The sequence below is a fragment of the Arachis ipaensis genome, chromosome B01 (genome assembly GCF_000816755.2).
Source record: "Arachis ipaensis cultivar K30076 chromosome B01, Araip1.1, whole genome shotgun sequence".
In the NCBI taxonomy this organism is placed as follows: Eukaryota; Viridiplantae; Streptophyta; class Magnoliopsida; order Fabales; family Fabaceae; genus Arachis; species Arachis ipaensis.
This window is the reverse complement of record NC_029785.2, coordinates 134,889,668-134,909,944: the sequence shown is the minus strand read 5'-3', so window position 1 is coordinate 134,909,944 and position 20,277 is coordinate 134,889,668. Positions and strand designations below refer to the sequence as shown.

The 20,277-nt window shown below is 30.2% G+C and overlaps 2 protein-coding genes across 2 annotated transcripts in view; one reads left to right on the top strand and one right to left on the bottom strand.

Annotated features, from left to right (window-relative positions):
* Window positions 7,190–8,265, bottom strand: LOC107615485. The gene is made up of 3 exons (XM_016317547.1): window positions 8,194–8,265; window positions 8,134–8,152; window positions 7,190–8,004 (listed from the first exon to the last, which is right to left on the bottom strand). Exons 1-3 carry the CDS (start codon window positions 8,263–8,265, stop codon window positions 7,190–7,192), a joined length of 906 nt encoding a protein of 301 aa, XP_016173033.1.
* Window positions 19,851–20,277, top strand: part of LOC107641177 (CBL-interacting serine/threonine-protein kinase 6) — a gene marked incomplete in the record, with an annotated part of 1,998 nt that continues 1,571 nt past the window's right edge. Inside the window, 1 exon segment of the mRNA XM_016344686.2 lies at window positions 19,851–20,273. Coding sequence (XP_016200172.1) covers window positions 20,191–20,273 — 83 coding nt within the window.

Sequence of the window (20,277 nt, the reverse complement as noted above, 5' to 3'; positions counted from 1 at the left end):
TTTTTGAATAATTTATTTATTTATTTATAAATAAATTTATCAATAGTTTAATTTTTTTTCAGATAAAAATTATATCTTAATTTATTTTTTATTATTGTCCGCCAACTCCAAAAATTCCTGCAGAAAAAGAAATTAAGAAAACAACTTGATTACGATTTCATGTTAAAAAAATGTAATTTGATGAGTAAGGCAAATGATCAAATATTAAATTCCAACATAATTACGTACATTAGTGCATGATGAATTCAAATATTTAATTTTCAAAAAATAAATATTATTAAAATTAAACATTATTACTTTTTTTTTATGCAATTTCTGTATCTCACAAAGTCAATGAACGTCGAAGAGAAGTGAAAGAAGACTTACTTTTGTTACTTGATTTGTATCTTATTGGAACAGTTTTTCGTAGCGAAATTAATTAATTAACTTGGTAACAGAACGTCGTATATGACACAAGGCACAATGATAAATATGTATCCTCTAAATTTTCTCAAATAAAAATTTAATCATGTAGAATAAAAATTTGAGTAGCTATCCGGGTCAGCTAGTATTTGCTTTATACAAATTTTTATTTAAATACTTAAAAAAATGTTTATGAAAGTAAAACCATGCAAGGATGACTTCTCTTTTTATCTTGATGATCATCTTGCTTTAAAATTCTCTTTGAATTGGTCACCCGAATCTAGATAGGTGTCAGATGTTGAGAAATTGAATGATGAGGATATATTGGTGTTAGACTTCTTAGTGTCTGGTAATGTCAAAACTGATGTCACGTTCGAAAATGTTAAAGTTGAATTTAACATGAAGAATAATAAAGAGTTCATAAACTTTTTTACTTTTCTATTTTTTTATTTATTGAAAATTATCAAAAATAAGAAGAACTAATTTTTTTCCTCTCTTGACTTTCACTCTTTCTCTTTTTTTTGGTTCGTCAAATTATTTACATCACAGCTTGAATAATTTAGGATATAAAATTTTTTTAGGGTTAACCATAAAAAATGTTCTCGAATTATTTAAACACCGATAAAAATACACTCGAATTTTACTATCGACAAAAATGCCTTCAAAGAATTTAAAAACACAACAACAATATCCAATAGTAAATATATATTTTCAAAAAGTACCTTAGAAATTAAATTTTGATGCAATTTTTTGCAAGCATTATTATAAAAATAATATATTATTATACGTAAAAATGAGTGATTTTTCGTTAAGTATATATTTTTTTTTATAATTTTTTTTGTTAACAACCAATAATACATTTAAAAAATCACAAAACATTATATACTTACCAAAAAATTACCAAATTTTAAAAATAATAATATCTCATTTTTTTAATCATGCTTGTAAAAAATTGTATCAAAATTAAATCTCTAAAATATTTTTTGAGAAATACATATTTAATGTTAGTTTTTTTGTAATATTATCTAACATTAAATATGTATTTCTCAAAAAATATATTAAAAATTGAATTTTGATACAATTTTTTGCAAGCATGATTAAAAAATGAGATATTATTATCTTTAAAATTTGGTGATTTTTCGTTGAGTATATATTTTTTTTGTAATTTTTTTGTTAACAACTAATAATACTTTTAAAAAATCACAAAAAATATATACTTATAAAAAAATCACCCAATTTTAAAAATAATAATATCTCATTTTTTTAATTATACTTGTAAAAAATGACATCAAAATTCAATCTCTAAAATATTTTTTGAAAATATATATTTACTATTAGGTATTGTTGTTGTGTTTTTAAATTATTTAAAAGCATTTTTGTTGATAGTAAAATTCGGATGCATTTTTATCAGTGTTTGAATAATTTAGGGACATTTTTAGTGATTAACTCATTTTTATATGTATTCTTACCATAATTAATTACCATCAATATTAAACTAAAAAAATAATCTAAATAACATAAATTAATTCTCATAATAAAAACTTAAAAATAGAGAGACAAGAAGAACATGCAAGTCCTCGTCAACCGATCACAGATCCCCATCAATTGCAGCTTGATCCTCATCAATCGATCGATGGCGCTGAAGCCACTTGCAGTTTAATGACAAGCTGCACGTTCTCAGATATCCATCTCTTTATGGTTATTCTTCCAGATTCAACTAGCCAACTCTATTTATATTTATTATTGACAAAATTACTTTTAAATAATTTAAAAACACAATACCCAACAGTAAATATATATTTTTAAAAATATCTTAGATATATAATTTTGATGTAATTTTTTACAAGCATAATTAAAAAAATGAGATATTATTAATCTTAAAATTTGGTAATTTTTTTCTAAGTATATATATTTTTGTGATTTTTTAAAAGTATTATTAGTTGTTAACAAAAAAATTACAAGAAAAATATATACTCAATGAAAAATCACCAAATTTTAAGGATAATAATATCTCTTTTTTCTAATAATGCTTGCAAAAAATTGTATCAAAATTTAATTTCTAATATATTTTTTGAGAAATACATATTTAATGTTAGATAATCTTGCAAACAAACTAACATTTATCTAACATTAAATATGTATTTCTCAAAAAATATATTAGAGAATGAATTTTGATGCAATTTTTTACAAGCATAATTAGAAAAATGAGATGTTACTATTCTTAAAATTTTATGATTTTTTGTTATGTATATATTGTTTTGTGATTTTTTAAAAGTATTATTAGTTGTTAACAAAAAAAAAATTATAAAAATATATATACTTAACGAAAAATCACCAATTTTTATGTATAATAATATATTATTTTTATAAATATACTTACAAAAAATTGCCTCAAAATTCAATTTCTAAGGTATTTTTTGAAAAAATATATTTATTGTTGGGTGTTGTTGTTGTGTTTTTAAATTACTTGAAGGCATTTTTGTCAATAGTAAAATTCAAGTGTATTTTTGTCAATGTTTAAATAATTCAAGGATATTTTTTATGGTTAACCCTATCTTATACATGTAAATATATATTTCAGCATTATGAGAGAAAAATCATGCATGAAGTCAATTATTGGATTTTACAGGTTCTTATTAACAATAAAAATTATTAATTATCCAAATTAGTATTTGTTAATATATATCTTCACTAAATATTCAAAATTTATTTGGAATGAATGATTAAAGATGGTAATATAACTCTATAATTTGAGTAAATCTTTGAACTCTTATTTTTATTGGTTTTCTCCTGTTTAACTGCTATTCTCTCTCAAATTAAATAATATACTATTAAAATTTATTTTCATTTTATAAAGTCATTTTTACCAGTCACAATTGCTTTTGTTGAAAGATAGGAGATTGACTTTTACTCTACAAATTTGTGACGGTGGCACATACTTTTAAAAAAAATAATTGTTAAATATTTAGAGGTGAGAGGCTTTGAAAATTGTACCCAAATTTCGTTGTTATCTCTAGATAAACTATACGTTGATTTATTTTTAAACACAAGTTAAGTGAGTATCTACAAAAAAAAATTTGATATTCAAATCAATACTAATATTTTATAAGAATAAGAGAATAGATTTAGGAGAGAGAGTCAATTATGTGAATGGTTCATCCCCAACGTTATCTTACTTTTACATAACTATTATTCTCTTTTAAATTAAATAATATACCATCAAAAGCGATTTTCATTTTATAAAGCCATTTTTATCAGCCATAGTTGTTTTTGTTGTAAGGCAAGAGATTGGCTTTTGCACTGCAGCTTGTAGTGGTGGCGCGCACTTTTAAAAAAATTACAAAATATTTGAATAAATTATTAAATATAATATATATTAATATCTTACATGTTGGTTGATTGGTCCGAGGTGAGAGGCTCCTTGAAGTCTACTCGAGCTTCCTTGTTACTTCTAGGCTATCTATACGTGGGTTTTTTTTGGAACACAGCGAGATGAATATCTACAAATGACATTACAACACTCAAATCTATACTAGAATTTTATGAAAATAAGAGAAGGAGTCAATTGTATAAATTGTTCATCCCTTATATTATCCTTCTTCTTTATTATATAGATCTTATGATCTTAGTTATTTTAAAATGTATTTGGTTATTGAACTTTTAGTGGCGGAAATCACTGTGCGTGTTCGCGCTTTGACTACTTGTAACAACTCAGAAATGGGATGACATTGCAGAGCTATACGTATTTGTTATGTGGCCATTATTCGAGATATTTGCTAACAATTGCCAAACTATACCATCTAAATCATAGTCCCTAAATTTGACCTATTTATTTCAAGATGGCAGGTTGACCTTTTGTAAAAAAAAAAATCGACGATTGTAGAGAGAGCTCCCAATCTCTCTCTTCGAAGTAGGAGCATTTTAGTCTTTGACTTCTTTATGTTGCCTTGTCAATAAATAGATGTGACACGTTGCACAGTTACTAATGATAGTTGTTGTAGATTTGTGTAATTGTTTGTATGGTGTGTAATTAATGGTTATGAATTAAATTAAATTGGAAGGGGTTACTTCCCTCGTAACTCTTCAAGAGTTTTTTTAGAAAGTGTTTGAGCATGATGAGTGAATAAAGGAGCTAGAAACTAGTGTTTAGGTTAGGTAAGGTCCTAATGCTAGTGTAGAATTTTTAGCTTGTGCTAAGAATGATAGAGTGTATGAGAGACATGATGATTGGTGTTATTTCTATATTTATACCTATATACTGGCCGAGTTAATTATACGTCTCCCCTTTACTGACATTGAATGTGGTGTGTTAATGTTGTTGAACTGTGGTTTCTTTGTGGGGTTTCTTCATGCATTTGAAAATCCGATGCATGTACTTAAGTATCCATTATTATATGAGATTTTTTTAGTTATTTCAAGCTAAGGTATGTTAGTGTTAGGCGGGGTTGTGGGTGAATTTGAGTAGCCATCCTGGTCGGCTAGTCTTGGCTTTGTACAATCTTCATTTAAATACTTTAAAAAAATGTTTGTGAAGGTAAAACTATGCGAGGATGACTTCCTTTTTACTTGATGATCATCTTGGAGATAAATCCTAAAATGGTCCTGAGATTGGCATCGTGCACTAAAATTCTCTCTGAGATTTTAATTGCACTAATTACATCTCTAAAATTGACAAAAGTGTACCATGTTAGTCCCTGACCCATTTTTCATGAACGACATGGCTTGATGACGTGGGTTGTTAGTGACACATGTCACTCCATAGTTCGGCCACGTGTAATGGTCTGTTGATGTGGTAACCAGTGACACGTGGCATGCTGATGTGGATGGTTATGTCACATGTCAAAGCTCTTGTTAGTTTCGAAAAATGTTAAAATTAGATTTAGATAGGAAGGCTATTGAAGATTATCTAGGTAATTAGGCTTTTGCAGCGTGTGGGTTTTCGTGTGTTTAGGTTGATTGAATTTTGTTTAATTGAATCGCTAATGCTTGTGCTGCAGGTAAGAAAGCATCCAATACCACTACTACAGGTTTGAAATCTTATTCTAATAGGAAGAAAAAGAATGAGAAAGAGAGTTTTGCTGTCAATATTGACAAAGACGTGGGGATGTTGTCCAATCCAAGATTGGTCCCCAAATTAGTATGAAGAGAAGACTAAACGTAAAGGCATCGCAGCGAAATCCTGTGAAAGTAGTGCAAGTTAAAGATGTTGGGGATGAAGACATTGTTAAAGGTCAAGCTCTTGATGGGTATAGTGGTATTGAGGATTTTGGGTCCCTTTGGTTTCAGCATTTCTCATTTTCTAATTTGGAAGATAAGGTAGGGCAATGTCCTGTAGATATAAAGCTTGTAGATGATGTAGGTCTTGTTGGAGTGAGTCAATATCTCCAGGTATGTTAGCTTATGTTTGTCGTATTGATGTTATATTTTTGTTTCATTAAGTATACTTATATATGGTTGCTAGTTACAGGTTATGGGTGCTCGGTTGCTTTCCATAGGGCGTATGTAGGAGGTAGTTTTTATAAAAGAGAAAAAAATAAAATCGTCTGAGAAGTTATCCCAAGCAGTGGAGAAAAAGAAAAAGGTGATTGCTGAAATGACCTTGTTATTGAAGGCCAAGGACGAGGAGCTGCATAATTTGAAGAATTGGTTAGGGTCTACGGATGAAAAGGAAAAGGATTTGGAGAAGGAAAAGGTAAACTAGTTGCTAGTGTGCAAGAATTGGAAGGTGAGGTTTATGAGGTGTTCGTGCAAGTTTTGATCGAGCTATAGTGCAGATTAAGGCTATTACACCCAAGGTGGACGTCAGGAAGTTAGATGTCACCAAGGTTACCATCAATGGTGAGCTCGTTGATGATGATGTGCTTGCTGAGGATAAGGGCAAAGTGCTGCTATTTTGGAGAAAAAAGATTGATAGTCCTTTTAATACTTTTGTTTGTATTTGAGTTTGAACTATTTAGTTTGGTAATTCTGTTTTGATCCGACTTATGTGGTTGGTTTGTGTTAGTATTAATATTGATAATTGACTGATGGACAAATTTGTAACCAAATTTTGTGTAATGTTATTTCATTTTGAATATGTTGATATCCAGCTTTGGGATGTTGGCTTGGGGATTTGTTATGACGTTAGAGAGTAAAACAAGTTATATTCTAATTAATATGCAATGCATGCTAAATAATGACTTGATAGCATACATATTTGTGGTATCAAGTCCCGTTAAAACCTCTCCAAACAAAATCCAATGTGAGAACAAACTTATGAGTAGAAAAAAAAAAGTAGTTCATTCACTGCTTAAAATTAGCTATAATATGACTTTAAAGATGGAACGTTCCAGGTATCATGTATATGTCTTCCATATATTGTTTGGAGTGAATAAGCCCCCAATTTTAATACCTTTTCAATTCGATACGGGACATCCCAAGTTGCTGCAAGCTTTCTGTGGCCATGTGATGAAATCTAGTTTCCTTTATAAATCTAACGGCGAGCAATTTTCTTGTTTCTTCGAGGGATGCGAACTTTTTATTTGATCCCATGTTTCTTTTCTTTCATGTATAAGTTGGACCGAGGAATCAATTACTAGTTTGTGACATTATGTTTGGATCGATTTTTAAATAACTTAAATAAACAAGGTACACAAATTTTCAAAGTAACTGATACACGAGAAGTCAATAAGGTACGTAACATAAATAACAAAATACAACTACAATCCTACACATACATAACTTAAATAAACAAAGCAAGCTAACATACAACACCGATCATAAACATAAGTCATACAACAGAATGAGGTCATCTAAATAGATACGAACCAGTGAAGCAACGACGGGGAACCCGTGTCCTCTGGCCTCTCCGGACGAGTGGCTCCTCGTCCTCAATGTCATCCTCGTCATCATCCGGGTCTGCCTGTGGAGGTGGCCTAGGCTGGACTGGCAAAGGACGTGAGGAAGACCCTGAAGGAACTGACTCTCTGCGGATGGGTGTCCTAGACGGTCCGGCAACCGAATGTGACCCAGCAGTATAGGCGGAAGGAGGGGTACCACCCAATGCAAAATATTCATGAGCAGGCACGGAAGGAGGCTCGTTCAGATGGACATCTAAGGGTGCCTGTGTCCCCGTCATCTGATCCCGCCGACGTGCCGCATCATCCTCCTGCATAATGGCACTGGTCTCATCTATGAAGTGTGAACCGCCGAACTCCGCATCAAGACCATCACTAGCCAGCAAGTCTGAAAATAGCGTCTCCGGACTAACCCATGGCTGACTCTCATGAAGTGCGTAGTCATCAGCAGGGACACCAACGAAGTAATCCCCGAGTGGCCCTGATCCAAGTCCACCGTCACCCTGGGCCGAACCATCTCCCACACCGGACCCGTACCACTCTCCACCATGACCGCCATGATGAGGACTAACACCCTCTACACCAGCATGGCCTCCAGCGTCTCTCCCACCAGGCCCGTGCTGGTCACCATCATCGTCATCGTCACCATGATCACCGTGATCGTCCACCGCAGCACGTGCCCTGCGTCGGCCTCCACGCCCTCGTCGTTTGCCTCCACATGCAAAACTACTTACAGAACCACTTGCAAAATCACTAACATAAACCACTACAATAGACCACATGAAAAACCACTTACAAAACCACTTCCAAAACGACTAACATAAACCACTATGATAAACCACATGAAAAACCACTTACAAAATCACTTAATTAACCACTAACATAAACCACTTACAAAACCACTTGCAAAACCACTAAAAACAAACCACTAAAAAAAACAACTTTAACTACTAACCTCGTCGTTGATGACCCCGGCTATATGAGCAACTCCATCCAAACGATATAGTCTTTTCGGATCGTCCCCCATCGCCTCAGTATCCTGCTCGAGCCTTTGTCGGAGCAAATCTGGGTCATTTTCTCTAGAATTTGGTGGGGTATGAGTTTGAAAAAGTGATTTGAATGAGGATGGTTCGAACTCCTTTTATATGCGAACCAAGTGTAACTCGAAACAACCCAATTCGAATTACTACTAGAGCTAACAAACGAGTAATTCGAATCAACCTGATTCGAATTTAGCTTTGTGTAATTCGAATCAGGTTGATTCGAATTAGTGAGTGTGTGCGTGTGTGTAGTTTGAATCTATGTGAGACGAATTACATGTAAACTGAGTTCCCTAACGTTATCTTACTTTTACATAACTATTATTCTCTTTTAAATTAAATAATATACCATCAAAAACTATTTTTATTTTATAAAGCTATTTTTGTTAGTCACAGTTGCTTTTGTTGTAAGGTAAGAGATTGGCTTCTACCCTACAAGCTTGTGGCGGTGGCACCTACTTTTGAAAAAAATAATTATAAAATATTTGAATAAATTATTGAATATAATATATATTAATATCTTACATGTTCCGTCCATTGTTTGATTGGTTCGAGGTGAGAGGCTCTTAGAAGTCTACTCGAACTTCGTTGTTATCTCTAGGTTAAGCTATATGTCGGTTTTTTTTTGAAATATAACGAAATGAATATTTACAAAAGACACTCTAACACTCAAATCAGTACTAGAATTTTATGAAAATAAGTGAGAGAGAGTCAATTGTGTAAATTGTTCATTTCCTATGTTATCTTTATTCTTTATTATATAGATCTTGCGATCTTATTTATTTTAAAATATATTCGGTTATCAAATTTTTAGTGGTGGAAACCACTGTACATGCTCGCAGCTTTGACTACTTCGTAACAACTCAAAAATGGGTAATGACATTGCGGAGCTATAATGTTGTGTGTTTGTTATGTGGCTATTATTCGAGATATTTGTTATGCCAAACTATATTATATAGATCATAGTCCCTAAACTTTGACCTATTTATTTTGAGATAGCAGGTTAATATTTTTGAATAATTAATTAATTTATTTATAAATAAATTTATCAATAGTTTAATTTTTAAAATAAAAATTACATCTTAATCTATTTTACATTATTGTCCGCCAACTCCAAAAATTGCTACAGAAAAAGAAATTAAGAAAACAACTTGATTACGATTTCATGTTAAAAAAAATGTAATTTTATAAGACAAATGATCAAATATTAAATTCCAACATGATTATGTACATCAGTGCACAATGAATTTAAATATTTAATTTTCAAAAGATAAATATTATTAAAATTAAACATTATTATTTTCTTTTTTTTTCTTTTATGCAATTTTTGTATCTCACAAAGCCAGTGAACGTCAAAGAGAAGTGAAAGAAGACTTACTTTTATTACATGATGATGATGATTTGTGTCTTATTGGAACAGTTTTTCGCAGCGAAATTAATTAATTAACTTGGCAACAAAACGCCGTATATAACACAAGACACAATGATAAATATGTATCTTCTAAATTTTTTAAAATAAAAATTTAACCAAGTGGAATAAAAATTTGAGTAGCCATCCGGGTCAGCTATTCTTTGTTTTATAAAAATTTTTATTTAAATACTTAAAAAAATGTTTGTGAAAGTAAATCCATGCAAGGGTGACTTCTCTTTTTATCATGATGCTCATCTTGCTTTGAAATTCTCCTTGAATTGGTCACCCGAACCTAGATAGGTGTCAGATGTTAAGAAATTGAATGATGAGGATATATTGGTGTTAGACTTCTTAGCGTCTGGTAATGTCAAAACTGATGTCACGTTCGAAAATGTTAAAGTTGAATTTAACACGAGGAGTACTAAAGAATACATAAACTTTTTTATTTTTCCATTTTTTTATTTATTGAAAATTATCAAAAATAAGAATAACTAATTTTTTTTCTCTCTTGACTTTCACTCTTCCTCTTTCTTTTTTGGTTCGTCAAATTATTTACATCACAGATCGAATAAGTTAGGATATAAAAATTTTTTAGGGTTAACCATCAAAAATGCTCTCGAATTATTTAAACATTGATAAAAATACATTCGAATTTTACTATTGACAAAAATGTCTTCAAAGAATTTAAAAACACAACAACAATACCCAATAATAAATATATATTTTCAAAAAGTACCTTAGAAATTGAATTTTAATGCAATTTTTTGCAAGCATGATTATAAAAATAATATGTTATTATACGTAAAATGAGTGATTTTTCGTTAAGTATATATTTTTTAATAATTTTTTTGTTAACAACCAATAATATATTTAAAAAATTACAAAACATTATATACTTACCAAAAAATCACCAAATTTTAAGAATAATAATATCTCATTTTTTAATCATGTTTATAAAAAATTGCATCAAAATTCAATCTCTAATGTATTTTTTGAGAAATACATATTTAATGTTAGTTTTTTTGTAATATTATCTAACATTAAATATGTATTTCTCAAAAAATATATTAAAGATTGAATTTTGATACAATTTTTTATAAAAATGATTAAAAAAATAAGATATTATTATCCTTAAATTTTGGTAATTTTTCGTTGAGTATATATTTTTTTGTAATTTTTTTGTTAACAACTAATAATACTTTTAAAAAATTACAAAAAAATATATACTTAAAAAAAATAACCAAATTTTAAAAATAATAATATCTCATTTTTTTAATTATATTTGTAAAAAATGACATCAAAATTCAATCTCTAAAATATTTTTTGAAAATATATATTTACTATTAGATATTGTTGTTGTGTTTTTAAATTATTTAAAGACATTTTTATCGATAGTAAAATTCGAATGCATTTTTGTCAGCATTTGAATAATTTGAAAATATTTTTGGTGGTTAACTCATTTTTTATGTATTCTTGCTATAATTAATTATCATCAACATTAAACTAATAAAAAATAATCTAAATAACATAAATTAATTCTCATACTAAAAAGTTAAAAATAGAGAGAGACAAGAAGAGCATGCAAGTCCTCGTCAACTCGATCACAGGTCCCCATCAATTGCAGCTTGATCCTCATCAACCGATCGGTGGTGCTGAAGCCACTTGCAGCTTAATGATAAGTTGCATGTTCTCAGCTATCCATCTCTCTATGGTTATTCTTCCCGATTCAACTAGCCAACTCTATTTATACTATGTTATATATATATAATTAATAAACTATGTATTATTTTAGATAAAAATTAAGCCAGTAATAATTACATATTTAAAATGTATTATCTTGTAGGGTTAACTACCAAAAACGTCTCCGAATTATTCAAATGCGGACAAAAATGCACCCGAATTTTATTATCGACAAAATTACTTTTAAATAATTTAAAAACACAACAATACCCAACAGTAAATATATATTTTTAAAAAATGTCTTAGAGATTGAATTTTGATGTGATTTTTTACAAGCATAATTAAAAAAATGAGATATTATTAATCTTAAAATTTGGTAATTTTTTTCTAAGTATATATATATATTTTTGTGATTTTTTAAAAGTATTATTAGATGTTAACAAAAAAAATTACAAGAAAAATATATACCCAAAAAAAAATCACCAAATTTTAAGGGTAATAAATAATCTTTTTTTAATCATGTTTGCAAAAAATTATATCAAAATTTAATTTCTAATATATTTTTTGAGAAATACATATTTAATGTTAGATAATCTTACAAAAAAACTAATATTTATCTAACATTAAATATGTATTTCTCAAAAAATATATTATAGATTAAATTTTGATGCAATTTTTTGCAAGCATGATTAGAAAAATGAGATGTTATTATTCTTAAAATTTGGTAATTTTTTGTTAAGTATATATTGTTTTGTGATTTTTTAAAAGTATTATTGGTTGTTAACAAAAAAAAATTATAAAAATATATATACTAAACGAAAAATCACCAATTTTTATGTATAATAATATCTTATTTTTATAATCATACTTACAAAAAATTACCTCAAAATCCAATCTCTAAGGTATTTTTTGAAAAAATATATTTACTGTTGGGTATTGTTGTTGTGCTTTTAAATTATTTGAAGGCATTTTTGTCAATAGTAAAATTCGAATATGTTTTTGTCAGCGTTTAAATAATTCAGGGACATTTTTGGTGGTTAACCCTATCTTATACATGTAAATATATATTTCATCTGTTAGCATTATGAGAGGAAAATCATGCATGAAGTTAATTATTAGATTTTGTAGGTTCTTATTAACAATAAAGATTATTAATTATCCAAATTAGTATTTGTTAATATGTATCTTCACTAAATATTCAAAATTTGTTTGGAATAAATGATTAAAGGTGGTAACATAACTCTATAATTTGAGTAAATCTTGGAACTTTTATTTTTATTGGTTTTCTCTTGTTTAACTGCTATTCTCTCTCAAATTAAATAATATACTATTAAAATTCATTTTCATTTTATAAAGCTATTTTTATCAGTCACAGTTACTTTTGTTAGAAGATAGGAGATTGACTTTTACTCTATAAATTTGTGGCGGTAACACGTACTTTTAAAAAAATAATTGTTAAATATTTAGAGGTGAGAGGCTCTGGAAAGTGTATCCAAATTTCGTTGTTATCTTCAGATAAGCTATACGTCGATTTATTTTTAAACACAAGTTAAGTGAGTATCTACAAAAAAAATTTGATATTCAAATCAATACTAATATTTTATGAGAATAAGATAATAGATTTAAGAGAGAGAGTCAATTATGTGAATGGTTCATCTCCCAAAGTTATCTTACTTTTACATAACTATTATTCTCTTTTAAATTAAAATATATACCATCAAAAGCCATTTTCATTTTATAAAGCCATTTTTACTAGCCACAGTTGTTTTTTGTTGTAAGGCAGGAGATTGGCTTTTGCCTTGTGGTGGCGCACACTTTTGAAACAAAATTATAAAATATTTGAATAAATTATTGAATATAATATATATTAATATCTTACATGTTGGTTGATTGGTTCGAGGTGAGAGGCTCTCTAAAGTCTACTCGAGCTCCCTTGTTACTTCTAGGCTATCTATACGTGGGTCTTTTTTGGAACACAGCGAGGTGAATATCTACAAATAACATTACAACACTCAAATCTATACTAGAATTTTATGAAAATAAGAGAGAAGCAGTCAATTGTATAAATTGTTCATCCCCTTACGTTATCCTTCTTCTTTATTATATAGATCTTATGATCTTAGTTATTTTAAAATGTATTTGGTTATTGAACTTTTAGTGGCGGAATCACTGTACGTGTTCGCGCTTTGACTACTTGTAACAACTCAAAAATGAGATGACATTGCAGAGCTATACGTGTTTGTTATGTAGCCATTATTCAAGATATTTACTAACAATTGCCAAACTATACCATCTAAATCATAGTCCCTAAATTTGACCTATTTATTTCAAGATGGCAGGTTGACCTTTTGTAAAAAAAAAATTGAGGATCGTAGAGGGAGCTCCCAAGCTCTCTCTTCGAAGTAGGAGCATTTTAGTCTTTGACTTCTTTGTGTTGTCCTATCAATAAACGGATGTGACATGTTGCACAGTTACTAATGATAGTTGCTGTAGATTTGTGTAATTATTTGTATGGTGTGTAATTAATGGTTATGAATTGAATTAAACTGAAAAGGGGGTTACTTCCCTCGTAACTCTTCAAGAGTTTTTTTAGAAAGTGTTTGAGCATGATGAGTGAATAAAGGAGCTAGAAACTAGTGTTTGGGTTAGGTAAGGTTCTAATGCTAGTGTAGAATTTTTAGCTTATGCTAAGAATGATAGAGTGTACGAGAGACATGATGATTGGTGTTATTTCTATATTTATAGCTATATACTGGCCGAGTTAATTATACGTCTCTCCTTTACTGACTTTGAATGTGGTGCGTTAATGTTGTTGAACTGTGGTTTCTTAGTGGGGTTTCTTCGTGCATTTGAAAATCTGATGCATTTACTTAAGTATCTATTATCATATGGGATTTTTTTAGTTATTTCAAGCTAAGGTGTGTTAGTGTTAGGCGGGGGTTGTGGGTGAATTTGAGTAGCCATCCTGGTTGGCTAGTCTTTGCTTTGTACAAATCTTCATTAAATACTTCAAAAAAAATGTTTGTGAAGGTAAAATTATGTGAGGATGACTTTCCTTTTTATCTTGATGATCATCTTGGAGTTAAATCCTAAAATGGTCCTGAGATTGACATCGTGCACTAAAATCCTCTCTGAGATTTTAATTGTACTAATTACATCTCTAAGATTGACAAAAGTGCATCATGTTAGTCCCTGACCCATTTTTCATTAACGACATGGCTTGATGACGTGGGTTGTTAGTGACATATGTCACTCCATAGTTCGGCCAGGTGTAATGATATGTTGATGTGGTGACCAGTGACACATGGCATGCTGATGTGGATGGTTGTGCCACATGTCACAATGCTATTTGACCACGTGTCCGTTTGTGCCATGTGTCACAACAGTATTCGTCTACGTGTCATCCATTATGCCATCATTGTAGATAGACCAAATTAGTCCATCACTTTACATTAAGTGACTCATTTTAATGAAGTAACTCATTAAGTGACTCATTGTAGATACACCAAATTCAGGGACCACTTTAAAATTCTCCTTGTATTGGTCACCTGAATCTACTTAGGTGTTAAATGTTGAGGAATTGAGTGATGAGGATAAATTGGTGTTAGACTTCTTAGTGTCTGAGATGGCAATGTCAAAGCTATTGTTAGTTTTGAAAATGTTAAAATTGGATTTATATAGGAAGGCTATTGAAGATTATCTAGGTAATTAGGCTTTTGCAGCGTGTGGGTTTTCGTGTGTTTAGGTTGATTGGATTTTGTTTAATTGAATCGCTTATACTTGTGCTACAGGTAAGAAAGCATCCAATACCACTACTGCAGGTTTGAAATCTTATTCTAATAGGAAGAAAAAGAATGAGAAAGAGAGTTTTGCTGTCAATATTGACAAAGACGTGGGGATGTTGTCCAATCCGAGATTGGTCCCCGAATTAGTATGAAGAGAATACTAAACGTAGAGCCATCGTAGCGAAATCCTGTGAAAGTAGTGCAAGTTAAAGATGTTGGGGATGAAGACATTGTTAAAGGTCAAGCTCTTGATGGGTATAGTGGTATTGAGAATTTTGGGTCCCTTTGGTTTCAGCATTTCTCATTTGTTAATTTGGAAGATAAGGTAGAGCAATGTCCTGTAGTTATAAAGCTTGTAGATGATGTAGGTCTTGTTGGAGTGAGTCAATATCTCCAGGTATGTTAGCTTATATTTGTCGTATTGATGTTATATTTTTGTTTCATTAAGTATACTTATATATGGTTGCTAGTTACAGGTTATGGGTGCTCGGTTGCTATCCATAGGGCGTATGTAGGAGATAGTTTTTATAAAAGAGAAAAAAAAATAAAATCGTCTGAGGAGTTATCCCAGGCCGTGGAGAAAAAGGAAAAGGTGATTGCTAAAATGACCTTGTTATTGAAGGCCAAGGATGAGGAGCTGCATAATTTGAAGAATTGGTTAGGGTCTGCGGATGAAAAGGAAAAGGATTTGGAGAAGGAAAAGGTAAACTAGTTGCTAGTGTGCAAGAATTGGAAGGTGAGGTTTATGAGGTGTTCGTGCAAGTTTTGATCGAGCTATAGTGCAGATTAAGGCTATTACACCCAAGGTGGACGTCAGGAAGTTAGATGTCACCAAGGTTGCCATCAATGGTGAGCTCGTTGATGATGATGTGCTTGCTGAGGATAAAGGCAAAGTGCTGCTATTTTGGAGAAAAAAGATTGATAGTCTCTCTAATACTTTTGTTTGTATTTGAGTTTGAACTATTTAGTTTGGTAATTCTGTTTTGATCCGACTTATGTGGTTGGTTTGGGTTAGTATTAATATTGATAATTGACTGATGGACAAATTTGTAACCAAATTTTGTGTAATGTTATTTCGTTTTGAATATGTTGATATCCAACTTTGGGATGTTGGTTTGGGCATTTGTTATGACGCTAGAGAGTAAAACAGGTTATATTCTAATTAATATGCAATGCATGCTAAATAAAGACTTGATAGTATACATATTTGTGGTATCAAGTCCCGTTAAAACTTCTCCAAGCAAAATTCAATGTGAGAACAAACTTACAAGTAGAAAAAAATAGTTCATTCACCGCTTAAAATTAACTATAATATGACTTTAAAGATGGAACATTCCATGTATCATGTATATGTCTTCCATATATTGTTTGGAGTGAATAAGCCCCCAATTTTAATATCTTTTCAATTTGATACGGGACATCCCAAGTTGCTGCAAGCTTTCTGTGGCCATGTGATGAAATCTAGTTTCCTTTATAAGTTACAAGGTATAACTAGTTGAGTTACAAGTTCAAGCTCGCCTCTCCTTGAACAAGAAGGATGATACGTCGGTTTTCTCGAAGAACGGCGGCGGTGGGCACCTGTAAAGGCACTCCAACGCTAAAGTTAGTAAGAGTAGAAGATAAATATGAGTTATTCAGAATGAATAACGTTCCTCTTTCATGTCAGGAGTGAATTTATTTATAGAATTATTGTGCTACATGCAATTACTTAATGGGTCTAATATTATGGAGCTGTTACGTAGTGGGTCTAATTATGTGATAACTGCTCTTTAGTGAGCTTGTTTATAAAGATTTGTAGAGAGATTCACGTGTCCATCTGTGTTGGCATGTAGTTATTTGATTTTATAGGATAAGTCAGTTAGCAGAGCAAAACACATACTCTCCACGTAGCATGTGTCTTTAATTTTAACCAGATTCCAATTTATAGTTTTACCTGAGCCGAATTATAGCCAACAGATGGATCATAGCCCCATAGCCCCAAGCTTGACCTATTAAACAGGTTGAGCTTCTGACCTATAAATCAGAATTGTGATTATGGCAGCCCCCAAGCTCAACTTGTTAGATTGAAAAGAGAGAAAAATGAAAAAAATTGGTAGTAAAAAAGTTATGGCTATTCAATGAGTGATAGCCCCCAAACTTAGTCAGTTAGTCAATATTTATTCAAAACCAATTGAATGGTAAGAGTTGTTCGATCAATATAATTGTATGTGGGGATACTTTTCTGCTTGAGAACAATTTTTAATGGATGATATATAGTATTTGATTGATGCGAACTGAAAAGTTCGTTCGAAAATATGTATTCATTAACCGAATCGATTGTATGATGACCGAATCGATTGTATGATCCGAGGATGTAATAATCAATTGTATTGAGAATTTTTCCAACCCACAACAACTTATTGACGAATTTCTTGTCCAAAGTAATTAATTATTAAATATTGAATGAATAATAAAGATTTGTAACATAAATAAAATGAATTGAAAGTAAACATACATAAATTATTGTAAAATAGAAAAATAAAAGGGATGAGCCAATCATCCATGTATCAAGTAATTGAGTTTGTTTTTTGATTGGTAAAAAATCATTTTTTTATCGGATTGATTAATAGCCAATTTTGTTTTTGGCTTTATTGATTGATTTTGATCATACATAATACGAAGCAATTCGAATATATAAAGTAGTAAAGCAAATTAGATCATGCATATACATAATTTTACCGAAGTAGAATTGTCAATGTTGACTTATAGGTTCATAAGTTATAAGTCTACAAAAAAAGAAATAACAAATTGAAAAAAATGTGGAACAACATTAAAGTCAAGCCTTTATTTTTGGAGATTTGGATTAGATAAGTCCCAATTCATGACACTATGAATGATAATGACAATTTCATCTACTAGAAATGTGGCTAAGTTTTGTTGAATCAATCATATAACATTTTTTTGTATAATTCATCAATAGGAATAAAAAGTAGTTATGTATTATGCTACTTTGCTAAAAATCAATGAAAAAGTGTCGTTATGATTGTAAGTTGCTTAAATTTTTTATTGTCGACAATATAAGAAGAAAAAAGAGGAATTTGGCATAATAATAAATATTATGAATAGAGCAAAGCAATGTAAAATAAGGAATAAAGCGAATACTCATTCACGTGAATTTAAAATGAACATAAAAAAGATTCATTATCACTAAAAGGATAGAATAAATGATAAGTTTATAAAAATTTATTAAAAAATATTGTAAAAAATTGTTAAATTTGGTTAAAAAACTCGAATATAATTCAAACTTTATGTATTTAGTTTTAACCATATTCTGATTTATAGTTTTAGCTTAGCCGAATTATAGCCAACTGATCAATTCATGTTCGTACTTTAACTATTTCGTAATAATTTAGAAATAAGTAATGATATGGATATCATCTGAACTTGCTAACGATTACCGAGTTATACCATTTAAACCATTATTTATTGTATATATTTATGAGTAATACTACACATCTAAATTTTTTTAAGAATTAAGTTCAACTAAGTTAAACAATAAGATATGAAATAATGCTAGTTATAATTAATTTTTATTATATTAAATCAACTTGGTTAGACTTATTAACAAAAAGGCTTGAATGCGTAGCATTATTTTATATTTATATATTTATCCTTGTAATTTTTATTAATGTAAGAGAGGCACAATTCTTTTTTAATCACTTTTTTTTTATCAAAGATAGAAGATTCGAACCCATAACCTCTTAATTGAATATAAAGAGATTATGTTATTTGAGCTATAATTCATTGGCAATTCTTTTTTAATCACTTGACATATAGAATAAATCTCGTTTTTATTGGTAGTATTAATTTTAATATTATTCTCATTATTATTATTAATTTTTTTTGGTGACTATTATTATTATTAATTTATTATCAAACAAAAGAAGCAAATATTTTTATCATATTTCCTATCTTCCTAATTGTTCCCATTCAAAATATTATTTTCTTGATTATCATTCATGCATGCATTCAGCTCGGTTCAGCCCGGCCCAGAATCTTCTTTATATTTAACTAAGTAACTAACTAGGGCTGTACATGAATCGCACTATAGTAGGATCGAATTGTAGATTTAGCAGTGATATCTGCGGATTCGATCCGCAAATCCGCATATCCACACGTCTCATATAAATAGTATAGTTTAAGAAAGTAAACTCTAATGTGATATGAATTTTAGTGTGTTGTTTTATGAATTTTATGATATCTTATTTTCAATTTTTTATGTTGTACTTCAACTTAAAATAATTAAACTTAAATCTTGTGTTATTATTTTTTTTGTTATTTAATAGAATTTTTATTGATAATATTTTAGGAGTAGATAGGCTCAAACAGGTAAAAAATAATTTTATTGATTTTTTTTTATAAAAATAATCAAATAGAATCTTAAAATATTTTTTTTAAAATTATACAATATACACAATATCCAATTCGATCCGATCCAATCGGATAGAATTTTAGACTATTTATACAATCGGATCCAATCCGTGTACAGTCATGTAACTAACCTCCCACGGTAGAGTCGGCATCAAAACATAAAGAACGATGACAGACCTACCATAGTCCATACACGTGTCCATCTCCATTCACAACCGTCCGATCAAATCTAAGAAAAAGTCCAAAACCGCAAACCCCACACACTTGTTTATAAATTCATACCAAACATTAGGTAAGCAGTCGGATGATAACGCTGGTTTGGCCAAAAAAAAAAAGGGAAATCAAACAATCCTTCAGTCTACACTCATTTCTTCACCTCCATTCCCCAAATCACTCTTTGTAATGCAGAGAGATGATAAGCCCTTTCCTTCCTCCCACTAAGGTCGCCGACCCTCCAAAACTCTCCACCGCCACCATCGCCGGCAGAAATTGCCACCGCAAACACGTCGAAGACGGGTAGTGCAGGCTAGTACACTACTATTTTTCACGGAAACATATATAATATATACTAGCGAGCTGACGGCAAGGCTGTAATTGTCGTGTGATTAGTTATTATTGTTATTAGAATGGGAGATAGACGGAGTGAGGGTTCAGCGTCGACGCTGCTGCAGGGGAAGTATGAGTTAGGGAGGCTTCTTGGAACGGGGACGTTC

Excerpts from the sequence above, each read along its gene's own strand:
- LOC107615485 (XM_016317547.1), bottom strand. The coding sequence starts at position 8,265 with ATGGGGGACGATCCGAAAAGACTATATCGTTTGGATGGAGTTGCTCAT.